The sequence below is a fragment of the Ascaphus truei genome, chromosome 17 (genome assembly GCF_040206685.1).
Source record: "Ascaphus truei isolate aAscTru1 chromosome 17, aAscTru1.hap1, whole genome shotgun sequence".
Lineage (NCBI taxonomy): Eukaryota > Metazoa > Chordata > Amphibia > Anura > Ascaphidae > Ascaphus > Ascaphus truei.
Window position 1 is genome coordinate 24,232,748 of NC_134499.1, and position 20,480 is coordinate 24,253,227.

At 41.0% G+C, this 20,480-nt stretch overlaps 1 protein-coding gene across 6 annotated transcripts in view; it reads left to right on the forward strand.

Annotated features, from left to right (window-relative positions):
- Nucleotides 1–14,499, forward strand: part of MITF (melanocyte inducing transcription factor) — a 169,407-nt gene extending 154,908 nt beyond the window's left edge. For all 6 annotated transcript variants that reach the window (XM_075574299.1, XM_075574296.1, XM_075574297.1 and 3 more), the window contains 6 exons: nt 145–237; nt 1,130–1,172; nt 3,129–3,185; nt 6,472–6,547; nt 7,983–8,130; nt 9,554–14,499. In XM_075574299.1, coding sequence (XP_075430414.1) covers nt 145–237; nt 1,130–1,172; nt 3,129–3,185; nt 6,472–6,547; nt 7,983–8,130; nt 9,554–9,949 — 813 coding nt within the window. In that variant the 3' untranslated portion in view covers nt 9,950–14,499. The remainder of the gene's footprint in view (nt 1–144; nt 238–1,129; nt 1,173–3,128; nt 3,186–6,471; nt 6,548–7,982; nt 8,131–9,553) is intronic.
- The last annotated feature ends 5,981 nt before the right edge of the window (nt 14,500–20,480 follow it).

A 20,480-nucleotide genomic window follows, 5' to 3' on the forward strand; every position in this document is an offset into this window, starting at 1 on the left:
AAATGAACAGTACATACATACAGTAACTCTGTGTTTTGAAAGCATTTTTGCATGTTACATGATGTGTAATTAATTATAAGTTGGTAGGATAAAACTAGAGCATTTAATTTGGTATTGAGTCTTGACATCTGCTTTGTTTTGCAGATGGATGATGTTATCGACGATATAATTAGCTTGGAGTCAAGTTATAATGAAGATATTCTCCTGATGGATCCTGGAATGCAAATGGCAAATACGGTACAGTAGATTTGACAAATAAAAGGCTATTATCCTACACCATAACAACCAGGCAATCACCTAATGATGTGAGTTACCCCAGGTCATGGTGGAATCACAAGGAACGTGTGTGTGTGTGTGTGTGTGCGTGCGTGCATGCGTGTGCGTGTGCATATATATATATAAACAATCAGACTTTCTATGGAACTCATTAACATAGCAGGCAGATTATGGCCCATATTTATTAAGCAGTGCTATTCTATTATACTCCTTCTGGTGACTTCAGACACTTTATAAGCCATTCAAGTGAATGGGCTGGAAGGTGTCTTTGAGCATCTGAAAGCAAATCACCTCTAAGTAAATATTAACATATATTCTAACTTTATGGTAACATTCCAGACTTTTTTTTTTTAACATGTTTTCTATCTTTTGTATGGTAACATTTGCTAATGCAGGGGGTGGCCAAATTCTGTCTGCAAGGGCCACCAACAGGTCAGGTTTTAAGGATATCCTTGCTTCAGCACAGCTTTCTCAATCAGTGGCCCTTGAAGACGGGTGCTGCCCACTCCTGATCTAACGTATCTGAGCTAACTGTTCTGTCTGGTCCCCGATGCATATTTCACAAGAAATGATTGTTTGTCATTTGCCATCACTGTATATTTCCTTCCAAAGTAAAGCAGAACAGGTTCAGGATTTATTTTTTTCAGATTAAGCAAACAGGATGAGTTCTCCCAGATGTGAGTTTTCACCCACTATATGTTAACAATGAGAATTTCTTTTGCATAACTCTGTAAATATACTGTGCATAGTTTCCATTAACACCCAAACAACCTTGTCCCATACTGAAGTGTGTGTCAGTACAGTGTTTCATGCAGAGCACATCATAAATAATAATGTTTTCTTCTTCTTTTAGTTGCCTGTGTCTGGTAATATGATTGACATTTATGGAAACCAAGGTATGCCTCCTCCTGGGTTAAACGTCAGTAATTCTTGCTCTGATAACCTTTCCAATATCAAAAGGGAATTTACAGGTAAATGATTTAAAAGTTAGGGAGGTTGAGATAATACTTCTGCTCTTAAACATGGAATGCACCAAGAAGAGATGATGATAGCTTTCCACTGTGTTGATTTTACAATCTGACGGCAATTCAAAGTAAGTTCATGATTGAAGAAGAGAGGGCGGTGGTACATTTCAGAATATTGTCAAACGTTCGCTGTAAACTAATACAACAGTACACATTTGCACTCCCAAGTCTATTTGGGGTGCCCAGTTTATGGAAATAGTGCCATCATTTGGGCTACCAATTTACTGTCACTGCTGACGTTTTACTGCCTGCGTCTGGATTTATGAAATATACCTTCATTCATATTTATGCCAGGGAAATAAATGTAACTTTTTGAGAGGAAAAAAAAAGTGAAAACTACTGACTTGCATTTTACTTGGTTCAAGAACTGTTGGAATTTCAACAATGAGCTAAAAAGGCAAATATGGTACTGTAGTATTATAATAATAATCACCATGTGGTCACGGTAACAGCACACCCAGTAAAATGCTTGAGTACGGCGCACACAAAAATTCCCTATTAATGTTGCGTTCATTTAAAATGATCGGACCCTCGCCAAATATTCCAAACATAATTGTTTTTCCATTCAGATAAGCACGATTTGTTACCCTTTGCATTCACATGCATAGGCACATTTGTGGTACTGAATAGTTTGTCAGCACGGTAGGTCATATGTATCAAGTGTGGCAAACTGCGCCATTTCTCTAAAAACGAGGGTAAATTGCGTCATTTTGACTCCACGTCCCTTTGCATCAATGTACAGTATCAAGCTACTTTGTTCCAATTTTTATCCTCTTGTGGCAGTGAGCGTTTTGGGGAAAGGTCATGAGAGAAGATATATATATATACTATATATATATATATAGTGCAGTTTGCCTCCCTCTAATAAATCTGCCATGCAGGAGTGTGTTTATCTCTACTCCTAAGTGATCTGCACCAAATGTAAGAAGCAAGATTCATACCGTACATCTACTGATTGAACACGTTGATGCAGAGTAGAAGGACTGCTCCATTGTTTTGGAGCACATTGCTCTTCTTGATACATATCTCCCTGTATTTCTAGAACTCTTGGGGCTTGTTCAATAAGCTCCGAAGCAGTCAATTGCACAGTGATCGGCTACAAATCTCCCATTCAAGTCAACAGGAGATTTTGTCTGAACACAAAGTGATCAATCACTTTGGAGCTTATTGAAAAGGGCCCTTGGTCCGAACTGTATGTGGAAGTTATTTACATTTCTGAACAGTTCGTTGTCTAAAAGATGAGCTAAAGTTCTCAATGTTTGAATGGATGTAATTTGGGGGGAAATTCCCAATGTACAAGGAGCATACAATTTGCCATGGTCCTTATACATGCACTGATATTGGCTCGCATGTATCCATATTACCATATAAATCATAATCTACTAATTCACTTAAAAGTAAATATTCAATATTCATATATGGTTCTGATAGACACTGACAAGTATATGAATCAAAAAGTAGAAAAGTGATGTCTTTTGTCTCACATCCAGATTTGACCATTGGCTTTAGTACCCTTTATTATTATATAAGTACATCCATAGTAGGTCCTTTTCAGTTGAACCTAGTAATCTCCAACTGTTACCACTTGTCAAGTAAACTACTGTACATTATTGCTGAAAACTCACCAGTAACTGCAGTAGATTGTAGTTGGTAAAAAGGCAAGGCAGCAGAATTTAAAACCAGGATGAAAAGGCACCATAAATTCTGCAGGTTTACTATGTTATGCTCAGTTTAAATGATTCAAACATGAAACCCAACTGTAGATTGGTTCCTAATGCAATTTGTGATATGGAATTTATTGTCTTGTAAAATCATTATTTCTTACAGAATCAGAAGTCAGGGCAATGGCCAAGGAAAGACAAAAGAAAGACAATCACAACCTCAGTAGGTTGACTTTTCTTCTTTATATGTGTCAGTATAACTTCTGTGCAAGTAAGAACATAGCAGCAGTTGCCACAATTGTGCAATTATGGTACATTAATGGCTTTTATGCTGATGTGGAGGAAGATAACTCAGGGGACTACAGACATTCAAACTCATTTATTCAGTCACATTATCGACGTTCCGGCCGTCACAGCGGCCTTTTTTCAAGTGTGACTATTTCACTTAAAAAAGGCCGCTGTGACGGCCGAAACGTCGATAATGTGACTGAATAAATTAGCTTGAAAAATCCGTAGTGTCCTGAGTTATCTTCCTCCACTTGCATTCTGGGTCACTGACAGCTATTCCCTGAACCAGGAGCACCGGTAATTGTATGTATTTCTTTTTCAATTTCATGGTGGGCAGTATAGAGCCTGTATTTTTTATGCTGATGTACCTTATGTACGTTGGCAAGGCCGCCAACAGAAATCGTTGGGCCAAGGCCAACTTAATGAGGCACCCCCCTTCTCTCTTCCCCCCCCCCTGGTCACTGGGGGAAAGAGGAGGGAAAGTAAGTATGAGCAGCGGGACGGGGTATAAGGAGGTAATGGACCTGGGGGGTATATATGGAGGTAATAGGCTGGGGGGGGAGGTAATGGGCCTTGGGGATCATAGTGGCGGTGCAGGGTGTATACGGTGGTTATTGGGCTTGGGGGGAGTATAAGGTGGTAATGGGTCAGCGAACATAGTGGACAGAGGCGTGTGGGCTTACCTGGGGGTCTGCTGGAGGCCTACCAAAAAGGGGGTGCTGGTGAACAGGAGGGCTCAGCAGGCCCAACGGAGGCCTGTAGATGGAGGGTCTTGGCAATCCCCCCTTCCAGATCGGCATTGGCCAGCAAAGGGGAAGGCCCTTTCAGGCCTGCGCAGGTGCAGGCATTAAACTGTAAGGGCGGGCTAGTTCCTGGGGCAGGTGTCCTGGCTGTATATAATATATATTGCACCCCCAACCCCCAGCCACTGAGACTCCCACCCCAACCCCCAGCCACTGAGACTCCCACCCCAACCCCCTGTCACTGAGACTCCCATCCCAACTCCCAGCCACTGAGACGCCCATCCCAAATTATAGTGACATCCACCCTCTTCACGCACACACTCCCCCAGTGACCTTCCCCCTCAGTGACAACTCGTACCCATCACTGACCTCTCTTATACCCCATCACTGACCTCTCATATACCCCCTTCCTCACACCCCCCCCCCCTCTAATCCTCTCCCTCCCCCATGTATTTATCTTCCCCTCTCTCACTCCCCTTTTCTCACTCCCCCCTCCCTCTCTTACACCCCCACTCCCGCGGCCTATGCTCTTCCCCCTAAGGAATTTCCAGAAGGCCGTCAGCTCAGCATGGCGACCAATCACATACCTCCCTGCAAAGCAAAGACCAATCCGCGGTCTTGTGCCAAAAAACCCCCACGATCAATCAGCGGCTTCACGGAGAGGGAACAACCAATTAGAGAGCAGTAAAAAACAGGAGGGAAAAAATGACCCCAAGGGTCTATGCCAAGTTTAATGTGTCTAGCTTTCATGGTCTTGGAACACACACACACACACACTGATACACACACTGATACACACACACACTGAAACACACACACACACTGATACACACACACACACACACTGATACACAGATACACACACACACACACACACACACACACACACACACACACACACACACACACACACACACACACACACACACACACACACACACACACACACTGATACACACACACACACACACTCTGATACACACACACACACACACACACACACACACACACACACACACACACTGATACACATACACACACACTGATACACACACACACACACACACACACTGATACACATACACACACACTGATACACACACACACACACACACTGATACACACACACACACACACACACACACTCATACACACACACTGATACACACACACTGATACACACTGATACACACACACACACACTGATACACACACACACACACTAATACACACACACACACTGATACACACACACACACACTGATACACACACACACACTGATACACACACACACTGATACACACACACACTGATACACACACACACACTGATACACACACACACTGATACACAGATACACACACACACACACACACACACACTGATACACACACACACACACACTGATACACACACACACACACACACACACACACACTGATACACACACACACACACACACAAACTGATACACACACACACACACACACTGATACACACACACACACACTGATACACACACACACACACTGATACACACACACACACACACACACACTGATACACACACACACACACACACACACACACACACACACACACACACTGATACACACACACACACACACACACACACACACACACACACACACACACACACACACACACACACACACACACACACACACACACACACACACACTGATACACACACACACACACACACTGATACACACACACACACACACACACACACTGATACACACACACACACACACACACACACTGATTCACACACACTGATACACACTGATACACACACACACACACACACACACACACACACACACACACACACACACACACACACTGATACACACACACACACTGATACACACACACACTGATACACACACACACACACACACACACACTGATATACACACACACACACACACACACACTGATAAAGTATAAAGAAAACAAGGGTTGTTGTTATTCCCATATCAACTGTAGTAAACAAAGGATGCGATCAAGGTCGTCTGTATCAATTTGCAAAACGTCACATTTTTTTCATCTATTATGAGTTTGTTATTCTTTATCACTTAGAAATTATCTATGTACAAAAGTTCCCCCTAGTGGCCTTTCCTGGCAAGAAACCTTTTTTCCTTTTTGTGATGTTTCTGTATTTTTCATGTCACATTGGAGGCAATATGTTGAAAGTATATCTAGTGAAAACAAAATTGCACCAGATTTTCCTAATAAAGGAATCTTTTTTTCTTTCCCCAATGACTTTTCGTTTGTGTAGACTTTTTTTACATACATGTTTCAGCACTAAAAACGGTACACTGTACATTTCTGTGACGTACTTACTCCAAATCTGGTACTTGGACTATTTAGTTTATTTCCCAAAGTTCTTTATGCCTAGGTGTAATCAAACATATGTTTACACTCTGCTTTGTGTTGTATTTTTATAGTTGAACGAAGAAGAAGGTTTAATATCAATGATCGCATAAAAGAATTGGGTACTTTAATACCCAAATCAAATGACCCGTAAGTACAACCTTTTTCATTTCCTTTTGACTTCTACATATATTAGGCATCAATTGAAGATCTGAATGATAATACATTCATTTGTTTAATTAATAAAACTTCTTATTCATAATTGTATTCCTAACCTGTAATATGTCACCTTGACGGCTGCTGGTTTTTAGTTATGTTGGCTCCAAGATCTGTTTTGACACTTTCATATCATATTCTTTAACCTCAGGCTGTCCTGAAAAGCTGTGTAATACGGCAGGCATAATCTTATAGGGATCCATGTTAAAATGGATTTGAAGCAAAAGGTGACACTGTGTGCTTATTTGCATGTAATTTCCCAGAATCCCTGGCTGCAGTGGAAGCATTGTATTCTACGAGATAGTGGTGAGAAGCAGGGATGCAGACCTGTCTGAGCCATGTGAATGTGCTCACAAGTGACGTTTTTATTTGCTATATACAGTGGAAAATTCTTTGCCTCTAAGTGCAATGTTTTTCTGCTCTTTGATCAATGGCAATATTAGCCCATGGCAGTTACTAATGTTACTCTCATTTCTAATTATACTGTTTCAGGCAGTAATTATACTGTGCGCTCTCTGACAGTCTTTTGCAGTCAGAGCCTGCCTGTCTCTACCTGTTACCTCTATCTATATCCATGTAGTCTCCCATATATATTTCTAGCCTGTTAATACCATTTATGATACTGTATCCCCCTTGCATGGTGTTAAATATATAGATGCAAGGCTTCTTATGGTTCATGTTGCATCTATTAAGTAAATCACACCTTCGCCTCCGCCCCTGGTGCCATTTGGGCCTTTTTCCTACTGGCATGTGAATCTTAAATAAATCTATTAGCCAGATCAGCCTACACCAACCACCACCTGATCTCAGCACCTACCCTTATTTTGTAACGTAATTTTGCACTGTTAATTCGGTTCACTGCACGAGTGTTAAACTGCGTCGATTTTATATAACTTTAATCTTCACTCTTGCCATCTTATTATAAATACTGTACTAACCATGGAATGTGTTATCGTTTAGCTAGGAGTACACCACAAACGCAATTCTTTTGTGGGGGGATTTGTGATATCTCACCCACCCTCCTTCCAGTCCTTGCATGTACCCATGTTGCGTAGGTAGCACCTGTACACCTCACTCAGTGTTAATTAGGCAATCATATCTTTTATACCTAACTCTGTTGAGCTGTGTTACATCTCTTTTGCTACATTGCCTCCACTAATCAATACATTCTATATACTCTGTAGTGACTGTTTGGGCCTTTTTCAGACAAAGATAAAAATCCCCATTGAAGTCAAGTGGGTTTTGCTGCCCCTATAGCCTCTTTGGAGTATTTGGAATTAACCCCTTGGTGTTGAAAGTCATCTGTCATTTAACTACCCTGTCTCCTAGTTTGGAACCTTGAGATACCATATTAAACTCAATTTTCTAGGGACATGCGATGGAACAAGGGAACTATTTTAAAAGCATCGGTCGATTACATACGTAAACTGCAGCGAGAGCAGCAACGTTCAAGAGAACTTGAAAACAAACAGAAAAAACTGGAGCATGCCAACAGACATCTACTGCTTAGAATACAGGTCTGTCGTACTGTTACTTCACAAATGAACTACAGTACAAGCTCAACCCCCTTATAACGCTGTGCTTGGGGTCCAAAAAAATCACATAAGCGGATCGCGTTAGAAATAATGTACAATTGTATGCATTGTACAATAAAGTATTTAAGACACTAATAAGCGTGTTGTAAAGTATTCATAAATCCGAAAATTGGGAGCCACGCTTGCATCGCGTTCTTAGCGGATCTGCGTTGTAACTGAGCGCGCTATAACGGGGTTGAGCTGTATGTTAATGTCATAGGTTTTTCTGGGACTGCGTTAGGCGAGGGATATTTACATTGTGAAACGTTTTGAAGCAGAACCACTCATATCTTTTAGGTAAAAAAAAACCGATATGTGTGTTACTTTTTTTTTCATTCAAGTTGTTGCTCGTGGGCACTTTTCTTAACAACCTCTGTAGCTGTTAAATTCCATATCATTTTGTTACGTGGGAAGGCGAACACCTTTTTATATTTCTTTCTCTTGAGTGACATTTGAATCTAATGTTTAAGGGCGATCTGTTTTTTCCAACATGCATTTTATTTTGTTAACACCCAAAGTACAGTATGGGCTTGAAGCCAGAAAGTTCATTCCCTTTGGCTCTAGGACATGGTATAGTAGTTTAACACAATGAATTTGCATTGGTTTTGCCTTCTATTTTTGCTGTTTTCTTTACCTATCACTAGGCACATTGATAATGAGTCCAAGGTACAATTATCTGAATTAATTGGATGTAGCATCAACCATTGCCTGAAGGAATTATGTTATGTATATTAAGAGATTACAAGAAGCTGTTCTGATAATGCACACTGACATATGTCAAATATTGTACGTTCTGATTCACGCAGTCACCCAAGTTTTCTTTTGATATGGGCTAAATCTACATACTGTAAGCATGATAACTGGAATTCCCATACTTTGGTATAAACCAGTGGTCTCCAAACTTTTCGGTATGAGGGACACATCGTATATTCTACACATTTTCGCGGGCAAAAGAAATCTTTTTATAATTTTTATATATTTATATATTTGATAAATGAATGAATACATTTTATTTGGATCTTTTTGGGGGTAATCTGCATGATATGATTCCGAACAAAAGAGAAATGTGACAATTACAAAGAAAGGATGCCGTGCTTACACTGGGAAATGATATATAATGAGCAAAAATATATTTCAAGTTGTTGCGGGACAGATAAAATCTTGTGGGGGGCCTGATGTGGTCCCCGGGCTGTAGTTTGGAGACCCCTGGTATAAACCATAGTGCGTGGAAAGAATCACACTGAGATTCGAATACATCTATGCAGAACATGTATTTCTGTGTCGGGTTGGTTGATTTCACATTATTTTTACATCTGTCAAGGAAATGTGTAGCTCTGTTTTGAATGTGATGTGTGTTATCTTTCAGGAGCTGGAGATGCAGGCCCGAGCACATGGACTTTGCATCATCCCCACTGCTGGTCTCTGTTCTTCAGAGCTGGTGAACCGAGTCATAAAGCAAGAGCCAATATTAGACAGTTGCAACCAAGATGTCCTGCAACACCACCATGATCTTTCCTGCACAACAACCCTGGATCTCACGGATGGCACCATCACTTTCAGTAACAACCTGAGAAATATGACAGGTTCTCCAATTGCTTACAGTGTACCCACAAAGCTGGGATCCAAACTGGAAGACATATTCATGGACGATACTCTTTCTCCAAGAGTACATGAAACACTCCACTCAGTGTCTCCTGGAGCTTCCAAAACTAGCAGCCGAAGAAGCAGCATTAGCATGGAAGAGAATGATCACCATTGTTAGCATTTGATACAGGGTGTGCTCTTATGAACTGCTATATTCTATAGTATTTTTGATCAGTAGATTACTTACTTTTATTATAGGTTTCCAGATAGCGCATTCTCATAGAAAGATCGCTGTGTTTCATCGGTAGGCCGCAATTTCCATTTTTCTTTCAGAATCTGGTAAAGAATTGTGTGTATATTATTATTATTCGCTTTGCCTTCAAAGTATTGTGCACAAAAGATACAACTTCGTTCACACCTGGACTAAAGAAGAACGTCAAATATATCTAAAGCAATAGTCATACATCATAACGAACGTGTTTGTTTATTCAGGTTAAGCTGGCTATGTATCATATGTCAAAAATGAATATGGAAATGAATGTAAAGAAACCAAAAATCTATTTGCAAAGATGTAGATTCTATAGTGCTGCCTTAATAATATGGTATATGTGGGAAACAATGTAAGATCTATCTGGGAAAGGATTTGAAGAGAAAGTCAGTTACTGCCAAAAAGGCCAATAATTATCGTGCGATCATTTTCCAGAGCGACCTTTCGTTTGTTGTTGTTAGGATGGAAATCAGAAAATGTTCATGTCTTAGTATTTGACCAGAAGTAGTGTTGCTCTCTTTTACAATTTAGGCTGCATCCATAGATAGGCAGACCGCGCGGACTCATCCGCACGCTGAGCGATCAGACTGCTTAAAGGCAGTGATCGCGTCTATACGGCGTGCGGGAGGGGGCAACTAATAGGGCGGTCACGTGAGCGGTTCGCCCCAATGAGGGCGAACCAGCTCTGTGACGTCACTGGCCTACCCATAGACACGCCACCGGACGGCGCGGATACTAAAGACAGGGAAAGCACCCGCTTTCCCTCAGCCTCCGCGCGCCTCCGCTGCAGTGTGTATGGATGCAGCCTCACATGGATAGGTCATAGTAGTCAAACGTAATACTGTACATACTGTATATGTAAGTGCTACTATGAACTGACCAAATAGGTAGCACTATAAGAATATGGTAACAACCAACTGAGGTATAGGAAGACACCTTAAACCTAATAGTTTCCCCAGTCTCATTGAGATGAAGGGAAGATGGCAAAGAGAAGACAGAGAGGACAAGCATTAAATGCAATGTTGAGGTTTTGGGTTTATCTCATTCCGAACCAGAGAATCTAAAGCAGGTCAGATGTATAGATACAACATAGCTTCCTTTTCCTGCACTCACAACACTACTTGTCTGGTCCAAGTTACTACCACTGCCGGGTTGTTCTTCCATAAGGAAATCAACTTAACCACTTACCAAAAAACGAATGGAGTTAAAAGCATTGCTGCTTGAATGGTTTCTGTGTATGAAGCTCCAGAACTGTCAATGGTGGCATTGAAATGATGCCTGCCAATTATTTAGAGTGTGAGTTATTGCAGCAAAGACATTTATACCGATATTGCTTTGTTTCCAAATGTTCTGTGACGTGGTTAGTTGGAACCAGAAAACACCTGGTACTGGTATATAAGGATGCAGTAGGCCAGGGGGAGGCCAAATCAAGTCCTCAAGAGCCACCACCAAGTCATGTTTTAAGGATATCCCTGCTTCAGCACTGGTGGCTCACAGTCCCTGCTTCAGCACAAGTGGCTCAATCAGTCTCTGCTTCAGCACAGAAGACTGAGCCACTGATTGAGCCACCTGTGCTGAAGCAAGGATATCCTTAACACCTGACCTGTTGGACGGTCTTGAGGACAGGAGTTCAGAACCCCTGGGTTAACGAAAAAAAATTACCAAAATAACACACACATCGTTTTTCGTTTTTTTTAGAGGCTTCACTTCTATCGTTTTCAAATTGTGTTGTGCATAACTTTTTGATTCAATTTTTTTTTTTGTTATTGGTCTATTCTTTGGGATAAATGTGCCCTTTGTATTCTATTGTTCAAAAACATGCATCCTAAAAGTGCGACATTTTGACATATTTTGTAAACCAGTGGGGTCGTTTTCTGTTTTGTATGTAAAGAAGAATTCTGCAGTGCTTGTTACAGAGACATTAGGAAATATTTTGTATATTAATGATTCTTAAAAATGCTAGAATGGTTTAAGGAGTAGTGCTTCTAAATATTTTAGCAAAATACGTCTTGTAAAACATACATATTTATTTTTAGAGGTACGCAAAACTTACAAATGATATGGTCTGAAGGTGTTGTTTTAATGATTCAGTGTTTGTTTCAGCAATGTGAATATTAAATTAACCCCTCTGTAAAATGTATTTTACTGCAGTGTTTTGCAGGCCTATTAGAGAGGGTTACACAAGCAAGCTGTATATCTTCCGATGACTGATACTTAATGGTGTATTTAAATGTAATATACAACAATGTTGTAAAAGTAGTTTCAATGTATTAATGATGCAGACCTATGCAATAACAGTAGTCATACTTGTATTTCGTCACGCTAAGTTGTACTACAGGGAGGGTATACAGCAGGGTGACCGACTTCAGTCCTTACGGGCCACCAACAGGTCAGGTTTTTAGGAAATCCCTGCTTCAGCACAGGTGGCTCAGTCAGAATGGCTGAGCCATTGATTGAGCTACCTGTGCGGGGACAACCCCTAATACCTGGCCCTTGGGGACTGGCGTTGGCCACTCTTGTTATACAGAATGTTACAAACTGGATAGCTACATTGATTTTTCGTTCAATAGCAGCTTCTTTGGTCTTGTAATAGGCAGAATAGCATATATCATTCAGAATGAAGTGCCTTAAATAGTTGTTTTCCTTTGGACTCGCACTGACTGAAATGTACCGTAGTGAAACATTTTGGTTTTATACAGTGTATAGTGAATAGGGGTGTAGCCAAATACTCTCGTAGAAGACAAAGTGCTTCCAAACTTATTGTGCTAAACTTGGATTTTTTTCAGAATCCTTCAAAATAATGTAGGGAAAGTGCCAATTTATTTGCATCTGTCTGTAGTTTATTTTTTTTTTATAGAAGCGTTCAGGTAAAGAAAGACTGTGAAAGTAACACAAAAGTGAGAAAGATTAGGGAATTTTGTCCTTCCAGGGTGAATGCAGAACTTTGAAGGAACTACCCTTATAGGGGAGGATCTCTGTGTATTGTATCTTCTCTGTTACATTTGGGGCGGAACAATTATGGACTTGTGAGATTTCCACCAAACATGAAATGAAACCAAGTTAAACAAGTTGCAAAAGCAGTATTATAGCCGACAGTATACTCAGGTACTATTTATCATTATTACACCTTGAAGAATGAGCATTTATTACTGTATCTTACATGAAACCACTAAAAGTTTATTTTAATTTTATAGGGTTAGGCCTGCATTTATTGTGGAGGGGAAATAACTCCACTTCTTCCTATATAAACGTCATTATTAAAGATGGGCAAATTTTACGGCAAAATTCAAATGTGTTGTAGTTTGTTTATATTAATCATATTGCGTTGCTGTTTTTTTATTTTTATTGGTTGCCTTGCAACGTTCATGGGAAGATGTCACTTTTTTAGCAGGTTACTCCATGATTTAGGACAATAATATATTTCATGTTTTTAAACTTTCAATTTTCTGAAACTTTCTATTTAACCGAAATGAAAACATTTCCACTGCTTACTCCTGGAACATTTAAAAATGAAGAGAGAGAAAAAGATATATACCTGATTGACTGTGACTTGCATAGCATCAATTTCTGAAGATATTCTGTATTCCTGAATGTGTTATTTATTTATTTGCCTAGAAATAATTCAGCTGCAACTTCAGCAAACGTTCACACATCTTAATTGGTTCACAACTACATTATATGTTTGTGCCTGCGACATTGTCAGCACTATATAAGAAAATAACTTTTTATTATGTTGTATATGCCTGCCAACTGCAATGTACAAGTAATATTTTTTTAGGTTTTTAAAAAAAAAAAAGATCGTTTTTTTTTTTTTGTGCATTCTACATGTAATTCCCATGTATCAATCTCTATATAACACGTATATTCTAGAAGGTAATGTTAAATTATCAAAGTTTTTATATGTTGTAAAAAAAAAAAAAAAGAGGTGGTAAGAACTGTATGCTAACATTTGGTTACTGAGAGTAATTAATAGAATACACTGAAAAAGGGATTGAAGAGCCAAACATTCTCACTTTGCCAAAACAAAAACTTGGTTGTATTGTATACAATAATGTTCCTCCATATAGTTTTCTGGTGTTAAGCAATAACTTCATTAAGGACTATCTTCCATTCTCTGCCTTTGGGAAGACTCCTTAGTGAATACAAGTCCATGACTCGTTAGGAATAATACATGCAACGCACAAAAGAATGCACTTATATTTGTGTTTCACATAAAATGCACTGGAAGGAAGATGATATTGTACACCTATATATTTCTTGATAACATGGCGGCATGGATGAGATGCCTCTTGCTTTGATGCTTAGTACTGTAATGTTATTGATATTCACTTTGCTGCTTCTTGCAGCAGTAATGTGCATTTGGTCCATATCACTGTATGATATGAATCAATATTAATGTATCCAATGAAAACATTTGAATTGTTGCTCTTGATAGAATGATTAAAGAATTTGGTTTTTCACATGATGAGTTTACATTGTTATTTTCAACAGGTGGCTACAATTCTGTTCATAAAAATCGCATACATGTAGTTGCTTTCACAATATTGTAGTGTGGAGTGAATGGTACCTCCATAATTATAAAGATGTACTAGGTTACAGGCTCCTACCAATCACATGATGGGAAGACGATAAAAGCTTTTCTGTTCTTATTTTTGGAACACTTACTGTATATGGAAGATACAGTATTCTTCTCAAATCATCTAATTGCACCATTTCCACAAATGGATTATAAATCAATATTAGAGAGGGGAAGGAAAGACCATGCCACTTGGATTCTCTTTCCACTGTGTTTCCTGGAGGTCCAATTTCTAAGAGCATTATTCTATATATAGTGGCTGTTTGGGCCATTTTGGGACGGAAATTCCCATAGTTGTCAATGGGAGTTTTCGTTCAAAAACGACCCAATCGGCCGAATTGGCATACCCCATAGAAATACCCCAAGTCTTTTATGGGCACAATGAAATGCTCCCAAGTAGAAACAGTGTGTACTTGCAACAGGCAGGGTAAAATCAGCTCAAACCTGATGTAACCCACCTTTTTAAGAAACATGTATTACTTCCTTAAACATTTTACTGCCAGGGGGAGATGCCCAGCATTGCAAAGTGTGAGCCTGAAGCAGCAAAGGGACTCCCTTACTAATGGAATTGTCTGTATCTCTAAAGTCAAAGAAGCCACCCAACTCTTTGAAGTGTGAGGTAGAGTTCACGCTAAGCAACATTTCCATTAGAAGACCAAACCTTCAGATTTGGTATATTCTTTAGCTGAGTTTATTATATTTTTGTTCCATTTTTATCCCTTCTACGTTTTCTTGGCAGAGGTTGGTTTTGTTCCCAATCTCATTGTACATTTGGTTCTTTAGGAACTCCTGCTCCGTCTCGACCTGTGCCCACAGTTTAAATGCTCTTTCAAAGGTATTATTAACCCCTTTGCTGAAACAGAACCAATACTGACATGTTCCTATTAGTCTACACAGAAGTGTTGTGGGAACATGTATATTAGGGCTGCAGTGCCTCTAATATTACGCTGCTGGTTTAACAAGCACATATCATTGCAGTGATTACTATAGATGCATAATGCATACATTTACAGTGCATATCTTTATTTTTCTTGCTTTTTATTTATTTTTTGACAAATTGTACTCAGGAAAACAGTTGAACTTCTCGCGTTCTGCCCTTTTATGTACTGATAAAAGTTAATATTGAAATCAGAATACGACTCCTAGTTGTCCCCTAGGGGACATTTAAAATAAATCATGTAAATTACTGTAAAAAATTGAACTTATTGCCTATAATGCCAGAGGGGGGCTACAACACACTGTTTCAAGTAGAGTGACACGTCAACATAGATAAAACTCATATGTTCTATTCACTGTGAGATCATATTTCACAGCTTTCTGCTTTTATATTGGAATAGGCTCTTGCTTTCCTTGGTGGACTCTGCAAAGTTCTAATAGCTGTAATGTCCTCCTAGAAAAGTGTAGATCTAATATCGTTCTTACTGTATACCTTTGATGGATCAGCAAGACTAATCTTTTTATTTGTACTAGTGTCCAGAGATTGTAAAAATCCTAGTCTATTACTTGTGTGTATTGTGAAAGAAGAAAATACCTGTGAGGTTATGAAAGCAAGTAAAGGAATATCAAGCAGATAGCACACCTGAACAAATAGTAGTACTTTTTAATGAAAAAAATCAACCATTTGGTTCCAAACAGAGTTCGGTCCCTTGGGACCTTCCTCAGGGCAGGGGGCCAGAAGAATGTTCACAGGGACCAAAACGTGGGCTACACTAGTCATTAAAAATGACTACACTATGATCTGATGATGTTGTTGTTCAGGTGTGGTATCTGCTTGATATTCCTTTACTTGATCTTGATGGCCAACATGAGGTTGGCTTATTGTCACCCTTGAGCATCCTATCTTTAAAACAACAAACAAACACAAAAACATTAAAGAAATAAAAACAGTTTTGTTGTTGAGTGTGCATAAGAGGCTCTTCTTGTTTTAGGTTATAAAAGCAGGAACTGCTCATTGTTACATCTGTAGAGAACTATCTTGTTGGTCCACTTAAAGGTACTGTATCACACCTGACCACCCGAGATTGGTACATTTTCAGTATTTTATTCAATCAGAAGCCTGTCATATTACCAGGAAGTTATGAAATTGGTCTTGTATAACTCTAGAAGAGGTGTGGGAGGTCTTAAACTCACTGACATCATATTAAAAAGAGTGACATGTTGAGTAACTCGTTTTGTAACCATATTCTTGGCTCATTAATCTTTGAGCTATTGTACGCAAACAACAAGGTTTGTTTTACAGAATACTTTGTGTATATATAGTGAGGGCTCTGGGTCCAGCAGATAATATTGTGCTATTGGGGTACATACTGTATGATTGGGGTTTAATGGGAAAATAAGGATTATTCAGCCATCCTGCAGAATTTATTTTCCCTTCATAAAATAAAACTGTAGACTCAATTTGCTACCTGTTGCATAAACCCACCCACCCAGTCACTCGTTCACACCCACCCAGTCATTGTCACCCACCCAGTAACTCACCCAGTCACCCACCCAGGCAGAGTCAGTCACCCAGTCAGTCACCCACCCAGGCAGTCCGTCACCCACCCAGGCAGTCAGTCACTCACCCAGGCAGGCAGTCACCCACCCAGGCAGAGTCAGTCACCCAGGCAGGCAGTCACCCACCCAGGCAGAGTCAGTCACCCAGGCAGGCAGTCACCCACCCAGGCAGGCAGTCACCAGTGTTTTGTTGAAAATATAAATATAAACAGATTGCATTGTAATGTTTTTTTTTCCGTATTACAATAAGAAAAAAACAGTTAAGTAAAAGTTGCACACTAAAAAATATTTTTTCTTGGTAGGTGCGCTATGGGTTTGGGGGGTGGAGGGCCTGCTCCTTTCATTTGTCCTGGGCCCCATGATTTCTGTTGGCGGCCCTGAGTGGCATATAGATGACAGCAATATGCAAAGAAAAGGCGAATAGTATGGGCCTCCGAGGATGAGAATGTCAGAGAAGCAGGTGTAGGTAGAGGCTGAAACTTAGAAGAGAGAAAATATCCCACTCCTCTCCCAAAGGGGCTATGTGTGTGTGAGAAAGAAAAGCTGCCTCCAGGGCAGAGTCCTAGTGTGAGAGCCAAGTTTTTGTCAGTGCAAAAAGATGAAGCGTTTGTATTTTTGTGGAGAGAGAAAGCATTCAAGAGAGCACATGAAAAAGAGAGCAAAGCGGGGGGTTGATATCATGGGTTGGAGCTTTTAGATGTTACCGATGAGAGGTTTGGTAGTCAAGAGCAAGTGGCAATGTGGCATTATCCAGCATTTGGACATATCTCCAGCAGCCAAGAGAAGAAGGAAGGGTAGGGATAGGAGGTAATAGGAGGACTTGTAGGAGCATATCTTTTACGAGGAGAAGAGGAAGGTGGCAGAAGTGTGAGCAAGAAGCAGTGGAGTTCATGAGTGCAAAGAAGGGGAGAGGGAAGATGAGTGGAGGAGATGTGTATGTAACCCCATTTGGGTTACTAAAGGTATACATGGGGTTAATGTGTGGTGAGTTGTTGCAATCCAATGACCTTTTAAGGTATTGTTGTGTAACAGGGTACCCCCCTTCTGCACTTCTTTCCTGCCTGTTATAAAACTCCTGCTAGCTGCAGGGAGTACCCGGTTAATCCTGTGGGCATTAGATCCCCCTTGTCTACTCTGTGAGTGGCAGTAGGTGGTGGTGACTTACAGTATGGCCTGTGTATAGCCAATAGAGGTATAGACCATGAGCCCACCTCTTCTGCTTCCTCTAGGAAGCAGCATCCAAATTTAGCAGTCCTGCTCTGGAGGAGCTAAAGAACAGTCCTCTCAGAAGGAGCTCTGAGCAGAGGACTTTCAGACTCTCTCATGGCGGGATGAGCTTGCCCACCTCCGGTCTGGGGAACATCAGACTAAGCTAAGGGACCATCATACTATCAGGGTCATGCACTGTTTATCGTCCTGGAACCTGGAAGATATGCACCCCGCTTGAATAAGAGCTGCAGTGATGCACAATAAAGAATCCCTGTTCTACTATACCCCTGCTGTGATAAGTCAGTGCGCATGGGGTATGGAAGTGCTTCAGCAGGGGTAGTCTCGGGTACTCCCTGAGCCCACTGAAGCTGGAGGGGCTGTACTGAGAGCTGAAATCACCCAGTAAGAAGAACCCAGAGATCTGTCCAAGCCTATTCGGTTCCTGTGTTATTGCCAACTAGCAGACGACTCAGTACTTCTGCAGCCTACAGGTATAACACCATACACCTGGTAATGTGTAGATCCCCTGCCACTGTCCCTATATGAGATTGGGGGGGGGGGGGGGGAGGGGGAACAGAGTTACAGTTACAATTCAGGCAACTGTCATGTAAGCCATGCCTCTATTCTAGGAGTCCACCCATGATCTTGCCCAGTAACGGGTAGAGAGATGTGGTGAGAAACCCAGCCACTCCCCTGAAACAATGGTGACCAGAGAGGTCAGTAGGTGGTATAAAGGTAGAGGTATAGGGGGTTGGGCCTTAGACCACAGGAGTGCCCCATCAACATCAAGAGGACTCCAAGTGAAAGAGGAGGGGTCTCCACCTTTCTGCGTGTAGTCCTAGTCTAGTAAGGGTGAACCTCTGTGTAATGATGTAAGATCACCTTTGTTGTTTTATAGTCAGGGAAGTGTCCCTACATAGATAGGGCCACTCACTAGCTAATGGGAAGGCCATACGGATATACTGAAAGAGTGTGTGGGTGGCAGCTTTTCCTTTGCGTGGGATTCCCAAACACATGGGGTCTCCTGTGCTGTCACATACCGTATCAAGGTTGCCCCAATGCCAGCCTTAGAAGAAGTAAGCGCACCAGGTCACTAAAGAGGACAGGTGGGGTTTTGTATTAATGAGGGGTAGTTCGGAACCCTGATGGCATTACATCAGGTTGTAGTAAAGTGCCTGCTTGAGGACTCCAGGATCTTAAAAGTTATAGAAATGGATTTGACTATGTACAAGACAAGAGTGATGTACGCCATGTGTGCCATGTGTGCCATGTGTGCCTCCCTGTGGAGATGTATGAACTCCAGAATGTAAGAGTAAAAGCCTGTCCTGTCAATAAAGCCTGTTCGGTTTGTATAAAAGTTAATGGTGCGTGCTCTTTATTACCACCCTGAGAGCTTACACTACCAGCCAGCCGACTGCCAGCACCCCGAGAGTTTAAAGAGTTTGTGGCACCACAACTACACTACCTGATAGTAACACTCCTTAGGAGCCGGGCAAGGTTGGGGGGGGTTACATGTATATAGTAAGCAGAGCTGTGAGGTAGGTAAAAGTTGCGCAAACTGTTTCCCCTGCGCCCCCCCTGCTCGCGTCCCCCCTGTCCTTACAGTGTCCTGAGTTCTGACGTCACGTGACATCATGTGAACCCCCGCAGCGTCATTTGAAGCCACGTTGCCATGGCGACGCGTCACAAGAAGCCGCCGAGCAAAGGTAAGGGAAGTTACAGGGCCTCTGTAACTGCCGTGCCCCCCCCCCCCCCTGCAGAGAAATTCTTGCGCCCACCCTGTGGGGGGTGGGGGGGGGGTGGCTCCCAGTTTGCACACCCCTGAGTTAGGTTAAATGAAGGGAAAGTGTTGAGTTAAGATGTTGCAGCAAACAGATGGAAAGGTGAGCATATTGTAGGATTGGATTGTCAGGGAAGCGAGTGTGGTGATTGTGAGAGACGGGTAGATGAAAACGGGACAGGGTATTTTTTTTTTTTAATATAGGATAGTAAACGTGCAGATTATCAAGTGTAAAATATTAGTGTAGAAGAGGGAGCTAACAGAAAGCTGCCCAGTAATATCCTCATGTAGAAGAAATATCTAACAAGTTAACAGAGCAAGCGAGAGCCGGCTGCAAATAATTACTAAAATGAAATGATTGGAAAAAAAAAACTAAATGC